Raw genomic sequence first — 18,258 nt, 5'->3', positions numbered from 1 at the left:
AAATCGCATTGAAGAACCTGGTCAGGTGTCCGTTTCATAACAGAACATTACACATCAATTAGAAAAAAAAGAAGTAGTAGTAAGACATGGGAGTTTTGCCATTGAGTTCAGTGAGAGCAGAACAGGGCCTTTAGGTTTAGAACGTTTCCAGGGATTATCAGCATTTTGCAATGTGTGTGTGGAGGCAGATTAATAGTACATTTTAATGACATTCACAGTAATGTAATTACTCTGTTTCAGCTTATTTGACTATTATAAGTTCAATTTCTAAAATAAGAACTGGGTGTTAATGACTAGACCCAAACTTGAAAAAAGTCTGTCAGTTTATTTTGATTTCTAAAATAAATGAATAAAGAAAAGATTTTTTTAATGGAAATTGAGTTTTGGCAAGCGTTTTTAAACAAATATCAATAGTATTGGCCTATCTAGAAATGGCATAGACAGGCTCCAAAGTCTTCTCTGCCCAGAAGGACAGGGCACCTCAATGCTGAAGGAGGCTGCAAAGGTGAAAAGGAAGGTGGTTCTCAGTGAACCTCTTCCCTGTTTTTCTCCTTTCTTTCCCCACGCCTGCCCTCCTTCCAAAAACAAGCGCAAACAAAAAAAGCCCAAACCATTTACACTTATTCCATGGGATAAATTTCAGCTGACAGATCCTTCATAGAAACAACTAAGCAGAATAAACAAGAGACCCATTACAGAATTCTTACATTCTAAGTATGACTTTACCAAGTGTGGTGTTTCTTGTATTTTACTTTCACTTTAATATATGTTCGGTGGGGAGGGGGAAATAGAAAATACGTCATTTACTTTGTTTTCCCACAAACTAAATCTTAACTCTCTATAGAGCTATATGAAGTATTAGTCATTTCATATAGTAAAAAAGATTTAGAAATATTTTATTTTCAGTTCTGAAAAATTTTAACTAAGGAAATTCCAAGCATTTCTTCATAAAAATGAACCCTGTTACCCCCAGCATTGACCACAACATTAAAAATACATACTATGCATAACCATTACAAGTACTGTGATAATTCCAAAACCAACTCTAAAGAAAAGCCCAGGTCATGCAGAGTTCAACAACCACTAATCTTGAATACTAAATCCAAAACCAAAAGAGCCCTCATATCATCCACCAATATATTATTAACAGCAAGTTACTTTTGCCATTCTTATTCTGTGAAAATGCCCAATAAACAATCACAACTAGAGTTAGTAACAAAATACTAACAAACAAATAAAACCTTGCAGTACTTCTTAGAGCTTTTGGCTTTTGTTCTGAGAGAGACATACACACACACACACACATATATATATGCATAAGGCAGAATTTTATTACTTAGTTTATAAAACACCTTATAAAGTTATAAAATATTGGTATATTTCGTAACAGGGAATTATTCTGAAAGTCAATCCTTACAGTGCTGTAATATTTATTATATCTTCTGAGATAGTACTGTGGATAGTGATCTCATCTTTTTGTTATAAGGTCTTGCCTTTATTCTGGCTTTTTCATTTTTTGATAGGAATAATGTTAAGTGATTTCTGCTGAGGTAGATGTTTTAAATCCTAACAATTTCTTCTTTCTTGCCTTTCCTATTCAGCTTTTCTGTTTACACAGATGACCTCTAGGAAATCAGCAAACAGTCTTCTTTCCTGGGAAACGTACTCCCTCCCTTCCCCCAAAGTTCTGTTGTTTGGAGAATCATGAACTAATGTTTAAACTAGAATGATTTCCAACATGCTCTCTTGCTACTACTGTATTTTAAAGGTAGTTTAAAAAGTGTGGAAGGCAGGTTTGCCAACAGAATCAGGTTTAACTAAGAAAATATGTACACTACTTTGACTCAGTAAACTCATACTTGGTATGGTTCATCTTCTTCATATTTACTTTCACCCATATTAGAAAACAATTAGCTTACTAAACAAATTTGAGTATTTGGGGAAAAAATCTACTTTGAGTCTTTCTCATTTGACTAAGAATTACAGGATATTTGATAAGCTTGTTTAAAAATGGGCATATCCAAATATTATTGTAAACACCCAATGATTTGTTTTACCTGCAATATAAGTATTTTACTTAGTTGGCTTACATAGTAGCTAATAATATTTGTTAATGTAATTTAACTGCTGTGAACCTTTACTGAACAAATATTGAAATTTATACAAGTCAAAGAAAAAGATTCTCTAATGACTTTTGTAAAAGCTTCTGTTTAATAGTTAAGGAGAAAAGTTTATATGACATACCAGAAGCAATTAACAGCAGATTTTACATTTAATAAAAAGAAAGAAGCATATGTATTTGCTTTATTCATTCCATCATAATTTGCATTAGAGCTGTGGGTGTTTAATGAGCAAATTCCAACTAAAATGCTATATTGATTTTCTAAGTGAACTTTGTAATAGCTATCTACCTCACCAAAGCTGTCTGTTTACAGTTGTTTTCTTTACTAAAAACTAAAAATGTTTTAGAATTGATGGGCTTAGTATAATGATCATTTTGAAATAAAGAGCTCCAGTATAATAGGGTTTTTGGTTACGAAGATGAAGATGTTATTAAATTATTCCAGAGCAGATAAAATTTAGCTATTCAATGTAATATATAAATATATTTCAAGTACACTTTTGGTAAGCATTGGATAACAGTCTGGGGTGTTTTTTTCATTAGGTGAATTTTATCTAACATTGTAGGAATAACCTCTAATAACTCTTGCATGTCCTGAGATATACGTGCTATTGCTAAAAAATAAGTCTTTGTTTTAACTTAATGCCTGAATATACATATTCAGTTCATGTGTCATATTTCAAGGGGAGGGGAAATTGTATACAAAATGTTATTCTTGTTGGTCAGCTCTCGAGATAAACAGGGGAGGGTTGGTTGGTACTTCGATGGCAGGTTTCCAAGGAAAACCCAGGAGGGTGGAATTGGTGATTAAGTAGCTGGTTTTCATTTCTTAGAGTCAGGCACTGAATTAGTGTGCTAGCATGGAACTATGAGCTATTGTGCTGCTGGAGGTGCCATCTTTTGTCGTGGACATAAGAACCTGATTATGTTTATTCACAATCCCATGACACTTTTCATAAGCATAGATAGGGCTGTCGAGCCTGATGTTCCAACCTGGATAACTGCATTCTTTTTATCAAAATATCTCCCAGGGTGTTTTATTTGGACTCTCATGCTTCAGATCCTGTCCTAAATATAGCATAAAAATGTTGCGCTGTTAAACAGATGTTCTGTTTCACTCCAGAGGTGGCTGCGTTTCAGTGGGTGATGATTTCTTTATAAAGTTTGTAAAGCATTTTGAGATCCTTCCGGTTGAAAGATGCTATATAGAAAAGTAAAGTTGTGGTATTTTTCTGTAACAGAATGCTAAATTATATAATAATACTCTCTTTTTCCTGTTCACTCTTTTGGTCCTTATTTATAGAGCTGTTTTTGATAAAGGAAGGTGATAAGTATAACCACTTAGATATGTGTCAGCGCTCACTAATGACATAATGCTTCCCAGAATTCTCCAGTGCACACGGGTAGCATGGCCACCGCAACAGCATATGAGGGTTCAGTGTGCCTTGCCCCTGGAGTGGGTGTGGCCATGGCTCCTCTTGGCCATCCTTGGGGTGACTAGTGTCATTCAGTCCTAGTCCCCATAGGATCACAAGGACTGAGATTAGCTCAACCCCTCCATTGGAGTTGGGGGGAGTGAAAGCATACCTTGTCCCCTGCTCCATGAGCTTGATACTGGGTGGGAGATAATCATATTGTTTTGCAGTTGGGTGTTTCTTTTTGTTATTAACTTTGAAGAATTAGTCTTATGCTCCAGTCCTACAGCTCTCCTGAACTCAGTAGGGCTCTATGCAGCTGCAGGCGTCTGCCTTTGCCAAGTAGCTTGTAGGAGTGGGACTGTACTTCTATACATGACATATCAATAACTCTTTAAAATGTTGATTATTGCTGTGAGAATAAATTTCTCAGCCCATTTAGCTACTTTAATAATTGCACACTGTATGAAATGAAAAGTTGTTTTTTTTTTAAATATTGATATAATTTTAGAACTTTTTACATGTATGAAATGGTCAGATACTAAAATACTAAAAATGATCAGATACTGTCAGAAATTAATGTACCTGTTGAACATGAAAATATGTATGTAGAATCAGTAGATGATCTGGCCAGCAGAGGAATCTGGCAGATGGCAGATAAGGCTTCTACCACCAGCCAAGTGAGTTCAGCAAGAACTCTGCTGATTTCAAGGATTTTACCTTGTAACACATTTTTTTCCGGTTTCTGAGGGTGCCTGCTGCTAAGAGTCCATCTCTGTTTTAGCTTGGATAGGCTAGCCAGCCTTATACATGCTTTTTCTTTGACTTTCCAAATAACTTTTATTTTAATAAGAAAAAGTTAAAACGTTGTATTACTTTAAAAAAGTGACAGATTTGGAGCTGCTCTGTAATAATTTATTAATACTGTATGTTGACATGGTTATTGGGATGTTTACTGTATGAATATATTGGTTTAGTTTAATAGGGATCTGAAAGGAAAAAAATGGTTCAAGATAAGCCATATCTACACAAACATTTGAGGATTGTTAAGAGACAATACCAGGACAGGAAAAGGCCCAGAAATACTGGAGATGAAAAGAAGTATGACAGTTTAAAAGGGTCTCTCTCTCAGAGGGAGGAGGGACGGGGGAAAGTTCTTTGGAGGAACCTGACTGAAACACATGGACCCTGCTGGCGGGTCTGAAGAAGTTAGGCCTGCCAAGGTTACCATCATGGGATGGTAAGCCTTTAGGTAAGATAGGCATGCGGATTCTGTTTGTTGTTTTAAAATCTTTTTTATCTAAATGCTTTGTTCCTACTGTTAAAATAACCAGTACTTTGATTTAAGAAGTCTATCTGGTCACTATATACCACTGGTCAGAGACCCCCAAAGGGAAGAACAGCAGATGTTGAAGCCAATCAGACTGCTGAGTTAGCACAGTTGATACACAGGATACTGTGGGCCAGGGCCTGGGCTAAAAGTGAGAGAATTGTGGAATTCCACTCCAGGATAAACAGACACATTATGGTACAGACAGATAATACTTACCATGTCAAACTAACCAACCTGTATATCCCAGATCTATCTGGGACATAGCAGTTTTGTTGCAGTTTACCCAGGTACTGCTGAGATACAGAGGCTGTTATGTAGGCCTCTTCAGTTGGCACCATGATGCCATCACAAATTTCAGAAATCTTATGTCCCTTTGGGAACCTGATAGGTGTAAGGACACAGTGCTTATCTGCGCCTGACAGCTGTCCAGATGTCAGAATCATTCTCTGCATGTGCTACTAATTCTTTTATCTCCAAATCACGTGTGTAGTTCTGGAGCTGCATGCTCTGCCCATCCACCTAACTTTATCCCTTCCACAGTAGCAAGGATATCGTTTCACAAAGAGGCAGGTAGCTTCTGGTATTGTGTCCCTCCCAAATTCTACATCCATCTGCAGCAGAAAAATTCTTTTCCTCTTGCCACCAAACAATATTCAGGTTGAAGATATCTAAATGAGTATTTGATGGATGTGCCAAATCTGGGCAGAGTATTCTTGGACAATCAGGTGTGGTTTGTCTTATGACACAAAAATTATTTTCCTGAGAGAAACACAATTTGGCATATCTTCTGTGACCTCTCTAATGTGACTGAGTAGAGGGCTCCTCTTCAACAGTGAACATGAGGGTAGACCATACCCCTAGAAGCAATTTGTGCAGCTGTCCCCATTCTCCTTCATCCAGCCTGTTAGATTGGCCCTCTCGCCCTACCCTCAGAAGCACAAAAATCACATCTATCTTCCTCCTTTCATCCACTTTCCAGTAATGCTTCTGGTTCTGCTACAGGGGTGACAGAAGTATTTCATACCCAGAATTCCTTTCTTTATGATCTGTCAGGATTCATTCTTCCACACCTTCCCCCAGTGAACTACATCTCTCAGCTGCCAAAGCTGCTCGTGGAAGGGGTCAAGGAATCTGCAAGCTAAAGGATATTCACTGTATAGACTACATTTTCATCCAAATGTTTTGATATTCTTGTGGTTAACCCTTCAAATGACTTCATTTATTGAACAGTCCTAATGTCACAGTAGGCAGAACTATAGAAAGCGTGATATTTATGATACTCTATCTAAGGTGACCAGGGTAGGAGTTTCCCCTATGTCAAGTCTCTGTGTTTTGGGCATTCTAGATATTCCCTGTTCGAGTAATGCTAGGAAATGAATTGCTGCAGCACTTATAATGACCAAAAGAGTCATTTTATGAAAATGGATATCAGCTTCTTCCCCTTGCATTCTTTGATTGGCTAACTGACCAAACCAACACCACCCTCTTGGAAAAACTGATATTAATCTATGGAGACATAAGATCCAACTATGAAGATGTTTGGTCTTTCATGAGAGTATTACAATTGAATCCAGGTAGATTAGGCATCTGATGCTTCTCCCCTTTTTTAGTTTTGCGGTGGGTGGTTGTTAAGGAATCATTTATCTTGTAACATTCAGGAGTATTTATCTATGAATATTTCATGCTGTGATATTGTTAAATCCATAGTCTTGCTGTTTTATTTGTCATTATATTTAAATATATCTGTATGGATAAATTAAAACTTCTGAAAAATAACTAAAAAAATGACATTTCCTCATGGGGTATTTTCTCAACAAAATTTAGTCATGAGCAACAGTTTGTTCTGGTACTTTTGACTGCATTGACATTTTATTGCTAGTTTGTCTTTTGAATATTTTCTGTAAATATTTTTAAATGTATTTATTTGGTATCAATGATATAAGTACAGTAGTAAGCAAAAAGTGTATTATAAAATAGAATTACAATTTTATATAGTGCCATTCCCGTGAAGTATGGTAAAGAGCTTTATACTAAATTGGATAGAGCCACTTTAATACAGACATCATAATAATGTACAAAGGTGAAGCAGGAAAAAGGAAACTAAGATAGAAAAAGCAGCAGAGTTGGCTCTAGGTTAAAGTGAACAAGATCTAGACTTGGAGAAAGGAAATGACTCATCCATGATTCAGAGAATGGGAGGGAATTCCAGATAGAGGGGGAAATACAAATGCAGTAGCCTTTGACTCAGCAGAATCTTGAGAATACTGGAAAACATGCCAGCATTTGGAGGCGTCAGAATTGGGTGCAGGGGAACTATGTGAATGAAAGATTAGTTCATTAGAGTGAAAGGGGTCCACAGAGAACTTTGAAACCCAGGGGAAACAATTTTGATTTGAATGTGGAGATTCAATTCCAGAGCCAATGGTAGAGGATATTGTCCTTCTTGGAATAAAAGTAGTCTCACTGCAGCATCCTGAGTGCCCTGAAGTTGAGAATAGGGATTTAGGATGACTGCAAAGAGAGATCTGCAATATTAGAGAGGGGGAATGATGAAAGTGTGTGAATAAAGATTTTAGCAGAAGCAGGGTTGAGGTAGGGATTCTGACCGTGTACCAGAGATGGTGTTAGCCATGTTGGCAAGAGAGATGTAGGAAGAAAAAGTAAGCCCAGTGTGAAGAATGACTTGAAGGTTTCTGTCCTTGGGAGCAAACTAACAGTAAATCTTAGTTTATTGGCACCTAATGCTCAAAGGTCCCTGAATGCTTTAACAGATAATAGAATGATATATTAACAATAAAGTAAAGGCTTGACAGGGAGAGAGGGGTGCTGACCATGTTATCTTTGTAATACCAGGGAGGCACCATGCAAGAGCTAAATTGTGCACCACTTTGGGGTTGGTTAAAGTGTGGTGTTAAAAGCAACTTCAGGAGATCCTTTCTCTTAATCTGATGTCTTGCTGTAAGAGAAGGAGTCTTGTTATGGTATCTTCACATTAGCAAATGTTATGTATAGGAAGTACAGTCAAGACCTGATCCAAAGGACACTGAAGTGAGTGGAAAAACCATTGATTTCAATAGACATTAGATAGGGCCCCATGTGAGGATACAACTAAAGCTGTGCTAAACACGCTGGTCATTTTTGCAGCACTCGTGGAAGAAGTTTATACTGCTCAACGAGAACGTGATGAAGCTGTCATGGCTAGACTTAAGTTAGCCAATGAAGAGCGAGATGAAGCACTTCTTCGAGCCAAGCATTTGGAGCAGTCTCTTAAAGAGTATGTATGTTTTTTCTGCTGCGTGTAAAAAGATGGCTGTTATTGGAAGCCAAGGGAAACCTGATAGAACTCAAAAGAGAACATGTGGTAAATCTTAACATGAATTTCAGTGTGATAGAATGTAAGAGGACAGCAATAGTCTCAATATTCCAGCTGTATGTGTAGGTTTAAAAAAAAAAAACATGATCAAACGAGATCATGTTTTTCTCCCGGATGGAGAACGAGGTGAATGATTCTGGTTGCAGAAAGAAAGAAAAAAAAAGATCCACTATTGATTTATTCAGAGATAAATCAGGGAAGTGTGACATTTCATACAGGGGTTTCTTCACATGGAGTACAAGGTTGTCGGTCAGAAGTTGCACTCTATAGGAAATCAATTGAATCTTTGAGCCCACTAGACATTTCTTTTAGCAAAATATCTACTAATTACAGTGGAAGTGTGGAAAAAATTATGTGCATTACCCTCCTACTCCTCTTTTATGCAAAAGTCATTCTTAATTTAGGAAGAACTATTTCAATTTCTCATTTAGGAAGAACTATTTCAATTTCTCATTTCTCTTTCTCTTTTCCTTTATTTTTTTTTATCCTTTTTGTTCTCTTTTCTCTTTCTCTCTTCCTCTACTGTTTCCTCTCCTCACTTTCTTGCCCACCCCTAATTTTCTCCTTTTCCCTGTTTCCCCAGTACATCCTCTCTAGCTTGCCCTTTATTTATCATTTGCCCAACAATTTCCACCTTCCTCCCACCCAAATATGCATGCTCTCGTGCATGCACACACACATACATCCACACACACACTCTTAACTACTCCCATTCCAGGATAGACCAGAACCCAGAATGCTGTTTCTTCATAATTATTGTTCTCTTCTCCTTCTGTTTTGTTTGTCTCATACTGGTCTGTCAAGCACAAACTCATTAGTTACAAGACTAGATCAAATGAAGTAAAAAATCTTAAATGAATCCACATGTTCCATAGAATCTCTATGGATAGTAATTCCATGCTCTAATAAGAATATAACAGTAGGGATCTATTATCGACCACCTGACCAGGACAGTGATAGTGACGATGAAATGCTAAGGGAGATTAGAGAGGCTATCAAAATAAAGAACTCAATAGTAGTGGGGGATTTCAATTATCCCCATATTGACTGGGTACATGTCACCTCAGGACGAAATGCAGAAACAAAATTTCTCGATACTTTAAATGAAAATGGGTACAGGAATCCACAAGGGGAGAGGCAATTCTTGATTTAGTCCTTAGTGGAGCGCAGGGTCTGGTCCAAGAGGTAACTATAACAGGACCGCTTGGAAATAGTGACCATAATATAATAACATTTAACATTCCTGTGGTGGGAAGAACACCTCAACAGCCCAACACTGTAGCATTTAATTTCAGAAAGGAGAACTATGCAAAAATGAGGAGGTTAGTTAAACAGAAATTAAAAGGTACAGTGACTAGAGTGAAATCCCTGCAAGCTGCATGGACACTTTGCAAAGACACCATAATAGAGGCCCAACTTAAATGTATACCCCAAATTAAAAAAAAACAGTAAAAGAACTAAAAAAGATCCACCATGGCTTAACAACCATGTAAAAGAAGCAGTGAGAGATAAAAAGGCATTTTTTAAAAAGTGGAAGTCACATCCTAGTCAGGTAAATAGAAAGGAGCATAAACACTGCCAAGAATGTAATAAGAAAAGCCAAAAAGGAGTTTGAAGAACAGCTAGCCAAAAACTCAAAAGGTAATAACAAAATGTTTTTTAAGTGCATCAGAAACAGGAAGCCTGCTAAACAACCAGTGGGGCCCCTGGACGATTGAAATACAAAAGGAGCACTTAAAGACGATAAAGTCATTGCGGAGAAACTAAATGAATTCTTTGCTTCAGTCTTCACGGCTGAGGATGTTAGGGAGATTCTCAAACCCGATCTATCCTTTGTAGGTGACAAATCTGAGGAATTGTCACCGATTGAAGTGTCACTAGAGGAGATTTTGGAATTAATTGATAAACTTAACAGTAACAAGTCACCAGGACCAGATGGCATTCACCCAAGAGTTCTGAAAGAACTCAAATGTGAAATTGTGGAACTATTAACTATGGTTTGTAACCTGTCCTTTAAATCAGCTTCTGTACCCAGTGATTGGAAGATAGCTAATATAACGCCAATATTTAAAAAGGGCTCTGGAGGTGATCCCGGCAATTACAAATCGGTAAGTCTAACGTCAGTACCGGGCAAATTAGTTGAAACAATAGTAAAGAATAACATTGTCAGACACATAAAAGAACATAAATTGTTGGGCAGAAGACAACATGGTTTCTGTAAAGAGAAATCATGTCTTACTAATCTATTAGAGTTCTTTGAAGGAGTCAACAAACATGTGGACAAGGGGGATCCAGTGGACATAGTGTACTTAGATTTCCAGAAAGCCTTTGACAAGATCCCTCACCAAAGGCTCTTACGTAAATTAAGTTGTCATGGGATAAGAGGGGAGATCCTTTCATGGATTGAGAACTGGTTAAAAGACAGGGAACAAAGAGTAGGAATAAATGGTAAATTTTCAGAATGGAGAGGAGTAACTAGTGATGTTCCCCAAGGGTCAGTCCTAGGAACAATCCTATTCAACTTATTCATAAATGATCTTGAGAAAGGGGTAAACAGTGATGTGGCAAAGTTTGCAGATGATACTAAACTGCTCAAGATAGTTAAGACCAAAGCAGACTGTGAAGAACTTCAAAAAGATCTCACAAAACTAAGTGATTGGGCAACAGAATGGCAAATGAAATTTAATGTGGATAAATGGAAAGTAATGCACATTGGAAAAAATAACCCCAACTATACATGCAATATGATGGGGGCTAATTTAGCTACAACAAATCAGGAAAGAGATCTTGGAGTCATCGTGGATAGTTCTCTGAAGACGTCCACGCAGTGTGCAGCGGCAGTCAAAAAAGCAAACAGGATGTTAGGAATCATTCAAAAAGGGATAGAGATTAAAGAGGCTAGGACTTTTCAGCTTGGAAAAGAGGAGACTAAAGGGGGATATGATAGAGGTATATAAAATCATGAGTGGTGTGGAGAAAGTGAATAAGGAAAAGTTATTTACTTGTTCCCATAATATAAGAACTAGGGGCCACCAAATGAAATTGATGGCCAGCAGGTTTAAAACAAATAAAAGGAAGTTCTTCTTCACACAGTGAACAGTCAACCTGTGGAATGCCTTGCCTGAGGAGGTTGTGAAGGCTAGGACTATAACAGGGTTTAAAAGAGAACTATATAAATTCATGAAGGTTAAGTCCATTAATGGCTATTAGCTAGGATGGGTAAGGAATGGTGTCCCTAGCCTGTGTCTGTCAGAGGGTGGAGATGAATGGCAGGAGAGAGAGCATTTGATCATTACCTGTTAGGTTCACTCCCTCTGGGACACTTGGCATTGGTCACTGTCGGTAGACAGGATAAGGGGCTGGATGGACCTTTGGTCTGACCCAGTATGGCTATTCTTATGTTATGTTCATATAGATTCCTCTCCCACTACTGCTGACCCCCAGGCTAGACTCCAAAAGCCAGGTTTTTTTTAAGGGTTTGTTAGGGTCCTATATCGCCACTGCCCCTGGGGCCTCTGCCTTTCTGAGAAGACAATCTAGCATCAGAGTATGAGCGCTAGGGTTGGCTGGAAAACAAGACTTCTATTTCATGAAAATGTTCATGGTTTTGAACTTGATTTTGGTCGACATAAGAATGAATCAGAACATGAGAGAGGCTGTGATACATTCTTGTCCAATGAATATTTAAATATTTGTATAAGATGGAACAGCTCCAACAGGACAAATTGAGAGACTGGATCTAAGGCCTAGCAATTAGGGCACTCACTTGAGATGTGGGAAAGACTGCCAGAGGCAGAACAGGGACTTGAACCTGAGTCTCCTGCATCCCAGGAGAGTGCTGTGGGGGGGGGGGGGGGGGGGGGGGGGAAGAGAGAGACCAGAAACTGCATTCTGGACCTGAGGACCCATCCCAACAAAAATTTTATTGAAACTGATACATTTAGACAAATCCACTTATTCCAATGAAAAAACATTCTGTCAAAAAATGCCAGCTCTAGTGAGCAAACCAGGCTAGTGTTTCCAACCACAGAGTGTGCCAGACTAGCTAAAGTGGAATGATAGAATAGGTAATGCTGGTGAGGGAATGACGTTATATGTGAAGGAAAGTAAACATAGTAAAAATCTTAAATGAATCAAACTATTCCATAGAATCTCAATTCCATGCTGGATTAATATGAGTATAGCAGTAGAAAGATACTACCGACCACCTGACCAGGATGGTGACAGCGTTTGGGAAATGCTTAGGGAGATCAGAGAGGCTACAAAAACAGAAAACTCAATAATAATGGGGGATTTCAACTATCCATATATTGACTATCCGTACATGTCACCTTAGGACAGGATGTAGAGATAAAATTTCCAGACACCATTAATGACTGCTTCTTGGAGCAGCTAGATTTGGAACCCACAGGGGAGAAACAATTCTTGAGTTAGTCCTAAGAGGCACACAAGATCTGGTCCAAGAGGTGAATGTAGCTGAATCGCTTAGTAATAGCAAATATAATGTAATTAAACTAAACCTCCCTGTAGGGTGGAAAATACCAAAGAAACCCACCACAGTAGCATTTAACTTCAAAAAGAGGAACTACACAAAAATGAGGAGGAAATTAAAGGAACAGTCATGAATGAAATCCCTGCAAGCTGTATGGAAACTTCTTAAAAACACCATAATAGAGGTTCAAACTAAAAGCATAACACCATGCTCTGGATGTCCCTGAACCTCGACTGCCAGAAGCTGGGACACGATGGTAGGGGATGGATCTCTCAATAAATTGCCCTGTTCTTTCATTCCCCTGAAGCATCTGGCACTGGCCACTGGCAGAAGATGGGAGAGTGGGATCAGTGGACCATTGGTCTGATGCAGTGTGGCCATTCTTACATTGTTATGAATGCAGAGGTCTAGTGTGGGTGGAGAAAGATGCAGGACCCAGACGCTCCCCAATACACACTCACTCTTCCTCTCTCTCTCTCTGCAAACGTGCTGCTGCATCTGAAGATGAAACAATAGTTAGCTTCTTATAAGCCATTCCCCTTCCCTCTTTGCTTCTTTTGTGGACTCTAATGGAGCACGCTACAAGAGCAGCTTGTGTACAGTTCCAAGTGTCAGGCTCAGGCAGCAGCTTTACTCCTTTCATGGCTCTTGTTCAGCCCTGGGTTTCACCAACAGACAACTCTCACAACAGCAGCATAAAGGCTTCTGGTGCATAGGGTGACCAGATGTCCTGATTTTATAGGAACAGTCCCAATTTTGGGGTCTTTTTTTTATATAGGCTTCTATTACCGCACACACCCTGTCCCGATTTTTCACACTTGCTGTCTGATCATCCTACTGGTGCGAGGGGCTATGGGGAAGGGGAACAGAGTACTAGAAAGGAGGAGGGTATGGGGGCATAAGGGAAGAAGAGCCAGCAAAGCACATATAAAAGAGCAATAAGTTAAAAAGGGAAATAAAGAAAAAGTATACAGAAAAGAGAGATGAGAAGTTTGGGGGGGGGGGAAGCACCTGGGAAAGGAGAAGTGAGAGAAAATAGCCAGAGAGAAAGGAAAGATGACATCTGCTGAACTGGCAGTAGAGAGATGTTCTAACAGAAAAAGGTTGGGAACCACTGCTCCAGGGAGCTAGAGAGAGCCCTAAGCATGTCTGTTTGTATGAAGCCACTAAAGGGCTCCATGTATCAGGCAGGTAAAGAATATCAAGATGATATATCTGACTCTATTTCCCCAGTCTGAGCCCTAGGATTGGTCCTTCTTTGCAGAATGAGAATTGTGTATTGTTCCAAAAGTTCACAATTCTGGAAATTGTGCTGCAACTTGAGTTCATCCCCATAATATGTTGTATCACTGAGAACAGACAGTATTTCACAGTAGCAAGTATAGTATCTGTAAGTGTTGTACCACATAAAGTAAATACAATAGATTTTGCATTGTACTTAGTTGCTACTTTTTAAATATTTGACTTTAGTAGGAAACCTCATTAACTGTTTCTTTTCTCTGGGGCAAAATGGATATCTGCCTCTCTTTGGGTATTTTTATTAGCTGAAGCAATAGGCATTTTTTCTTACTCTAATCCCCTAGAGTAAATGTGGTTTCTGTATCAGAGATAACTGGTAGGAAAGACTTAATTAGAAAAACTATTCTCATGAAGCTTCCCTTACAAATTTTTTTCTTGGTGGAGCTGCTGATTTTTACACAGTAAACAACCTGCATTTTTCCAGACAGAAATGCCCCCATTATTGTTCTACATTTGTATTCAACCTCTTGGTACTGAGAGTTGGCAATTTGCATTCATGCTTTGTTGTTTATACTTGATGATTGTATTAGAGAATAAAGCTGAGAAATGCCACTTGCGAATGGGTTAAAATAAAACTAGATCCCTTTACAATAGTCTGGCTGCCTTTAATGTGTGCTCTGTTAGTCAATTGAGTTTTACAAGTTTCTTAAGTATCACTGCCCATAACTCTGGCCCAAAATCAGATCTAGGAGATAGCCTTATCCACAAAGGGTAATAATACTCATTTTTTCCTTCTAGTTGGCTGGGTTCTATTGTTGACCCACCCGGTTAGCGGGTGTTGGAAACGCATAGGGAAATGCCAGTTGAACCCTGCTGACTCACAATAGCAGGTGTAGATCATTTGCCTACTCTTGCAATGATGATGGCCCCATTAGTCAGAGGAATCTAGGGACTTGGATTGATCTGTTTTAAAGGAGGAACTCTAGGGATAACCAAGCTAGGAGTGAGAGTTCAGGCTGGAGTTTACATTTTGTGTGTAAACTTGTTAATAAGGTCAAATCTCATCAAAGAGGTAAGGTTCAAACCTACTCACCACATATTTACTGTTTTGGGGTATGCTGGGAATACCATCTGCTCAGAACCTCCCAAATAAATGTGTTCCACTATACAGCAGCAATAGAGCATTCCTTTCTGAATTGCTTCCCTTGATTACAAGAATTCAGGTGGCTTTGTCTGACTATGAACTTGTACAAATTGATCAAAAAGCACAGAGGAAATTCACTAATCACCATACTAGGTAACTGCACTAGTATTAAATGTCAAAGGTCAGATGGCAAGAATGGGTTGATTTCCTAGCCTCGTGTGCATAAGAGGCTATACCATATTTAGGGTCACGAAGACTAGTGCATTCAAAGGCACAGGGTTAGTACACTGTCAAAGGCACAGGGTTAGTACACTGCTGTGTGGCAGAGGGATGTTTGAAGGGTGATCTCTGACAACAGCATCACAGTACAAATTACACCTAGTTCTTTGGCAGACACTGGAAGTTTGATGATTACAGTATCTGTTTTTGAAATTAGAACAGGAGTACTTGTGGCACCTTAGAGACTAACAAATTTATTAGAGCATAAGCTTTCGTGGACTACAGCCCGAAGAAGTGGGCTGTAGTGCACGAAAGCTTATGCTCTAATAAATTTGTTAGTCTCTAAGGTGCCACAAGTACTCCTGTTCTTTTTGTGGATACAGACTAACACGGCTGCTACTCTGAAACCTGTTTTTGAAATGTTACATTACAGCCTCTGCCAGAACTGCTTTTTCTTAAGCTACTTAGTATGTGCTGGATCCACCACTTGCTTAAGTACCTATGAACTGGGTGAGGCTGCACTTCTTTAATGTTTAAGCTTATTTTTTAACAAGGTGTTAATCTCTGTATTTTGGACCCCCAAATGTTCTGTAAATAATCAGATGTTTAGATTTTAATTAAAATTAACTTTTTAATTATTATAGAAAAAAGTGTAATTTCTCGTTTAATCACCTCTGTATGCAGAAATGTGTGCTATTACTCATTGCTGTTGCAGAGCACAATTGTATTTGTTCGGCAAAACTGTAAAACTTTATTGCCTCTTTACATATAAGTAAATGTGGCAGCGAAACAAGGAAAGAAAGAGTTCAATATTTTTGTTCCAGAATTAAGGAAGGGCACCACCGGAAGCTTAAATTAACTCCTATATTTTATGATGGGATAAAACAAAATTTCTAAGTGAGGTTTAACTATAATGTTTGTCCTCCTAGGTGGAGGGGAAGAACTACATTTTGTTAAAACAACCCTTTCTCCTCCGCCCCCCCCCCCCAACCTACTGTCCCATTTCATTTTGGGGTGCAATAAAGACAACAAGAATATAATTTCAGGTTAAAGTTGTAAGTCCAGAAATAAATAAAATAAGAGCACCAGTGCTTTCTATCACTAGGGAACTTTCTTCATCTAAGCACATATGAACAATTGATCCTTGTAGTCATATATAGCAGTAAACATTAATAACTTAACAGTCTGAAGTCAGTGCTGAAGATATGGAGCATTATTGAAAGATGGAGTCGAGCAGGTGGCACTTTAATATGTTCAGTGTCATGGTTGACTCTAAAGACTAGTAGAATGAAATTACTTGAGGTTCTAAAGATTTAAAAAGCGAACTCATTTTGCTGCACTAAGGAAATGCTACTGATCAGGCTTTCTGTGTCCCTTTTTTCTAGGCTAGAAAATATTAACCCTGAAGAAAATGACATGGTAAGCCATTCTCTGAGGAGATTTCTTGATGTCAGTCTTATATCTTAGAGGCTTAAGTTCAATTGAGTGGGTTTCAAGAACTAAGATGTGGGAAAAAAGAAGAATTGACACACTAATAATGTACATCTTTGCTGCAATATGAAAATTCAATAACTTCACTCAGTCAATTTACAATTCACATGTGCCTATTAATTAAAACCCTATATTAAATAAAATATATTAAAACTTCATGTCTGACTAACGTATAATGCTGTTGGTAGACATTACAGGAATTACTGAACAGAATAAACAATGCAGACACAGGGATAGCTATACAGAAGAATGGAGCTATAATTGTGGATCGAATACACAGGACCAAGGAGCGTAGAAAGAAAATAACAGCTGAGGAAATGAATGCAGTGATTGAAGAACGGGATGCTGCTTTGTCTCAAGTAAGTCCCTACTAGTCTATAAAAAAATTCAATGCCACATTCTCTCTCTCCCTTATCTTTGGGGAAACAAAATCTTCCATGCATGTTTCCTGTTCACAGTTCGCTTTTTAAAAAGTCCTTCCACATAGAGAACTCCTGAACGCTATGCAATTATTGTAGTACCCTAGAAATGCTATTTAAAATGGCCTTAACAACGTTTGCAAGCCACGTGCTCAAAGAGAAAAGATTATTTTTTTGCATCTAATACTCCTGGTTACAAAAGATGCTTCTCTGTGTTTTCTTTTTTTAAGTATAGCTTCCAAAGTACTAACCTTTATAGAACTGCTAAGAGCTCAGTTGTGCAGCTCATTGTCTGGCTATGCCGAAAGAAGGACAGAAGACATCTGACATGGATTTAATCAGGCTGCAACTTTATTATTAGATATCTGGAACTACCCAGCAGATAAAAGTGTACAGTGCAGGTAACCCCATGTTTATTCTGTAATTACCTGGGGGGCTTTACCAGCTCCCCCTCTTTATCCATCCAGGTCCCTCCAGCAAATCCATTGCTAGGAACTTACCATCCATCCCCCTCATAGAGGGTTAAGGTGAGCTATAAGAATGGGGGTTGGCTCCCTGCTGTACCAATCATAGGAGTCCCCAACCACTCCTTGTTCATTCCTTTAATGGATGCATGCATGCATGAACAGAGCCCTGGCTGAACCTGCTGTGGGGAAGGTTTAAAAGGAGAAAAAAAAAAACCCAACTGCACTCATACCAATATAGTGGTAAGGGAAAAATTCCTTCCCAGCCCCCCTAAAAAAGGGGCGGCTAGCGTTATGCTCACAGCGGGTATAGACCAAACCTGGTATTTTACCACCTAAAGGGGAGGGAGGATGGGTTCTGCTTCAGACTGCTCTGTGTAAAAGGGAGGCTTCAGGCCCAGAGCTGCCTCTCTTAAATTCTGCATTCCTAGGGGATGAATCAGTGACCATGCTGACCTTTTTGCAACAGTTTTCATTCCCTCCCCAAGCCATAAAGTACTGTTCTGTTCACTCGGCCATCCAGCCAAATTACTCCCCCCCCACTTAA

At 38.7% G+C, this 18,258-nt stretch overlaps 1 protein-coding gene across 5 annotated transcripts in view; it reads left to right on the top strand.

The window, feature by feature from the left end:
* Window positions 1-18,258, top strand: part of MIPOL1 (mirror-image polydactyly 1) — a 291,843-nt gene that overhangs the window by 90,192 nt on the left and 183,393 nt on the right. For all 5 annotated transcript variants that reach the window (XM_034768596.1, XM_034768593.1, XM_034768595.1 and 2 more), the window contains 3 exons: window positions 8,015-8,144; window positions 16,723-16,756; window positions 17,017-17,187. In XM_034768596.1, the coding sequence (XP_034624487.1) occupies window positions 8,015-8,144; window positions 16,723-16,756; window positions 17,017-17,187 (335 nt within the window). The remainder of the gene's footprint in view (window positions 1-8,014; window positions 8,145-16,722; window positions 16,757-17,016; window positions 17,188-18,258) is intronic.

The sequence above is a fragment of the Trachemys scripta genome, chromosome 4 (assembly GCF_013100865.1).
Source record: "Trachemys scripta elegans isolate TJP31775 chromosome 4, CAS_Tse_1.0, whole genome shotgun sequence".
In the NCBI taxonomy this organism is placed as follows: Eukaryota; Metazoa; Chordata; order Testudines; family Emydidae; genus Trachemys; species Trachemys scripta.
The sequence above is the reverse complement of the archived record's forward strand: the minus strand, read 5'-3'. Positions and strand labels throughout refer to the sequence as shown.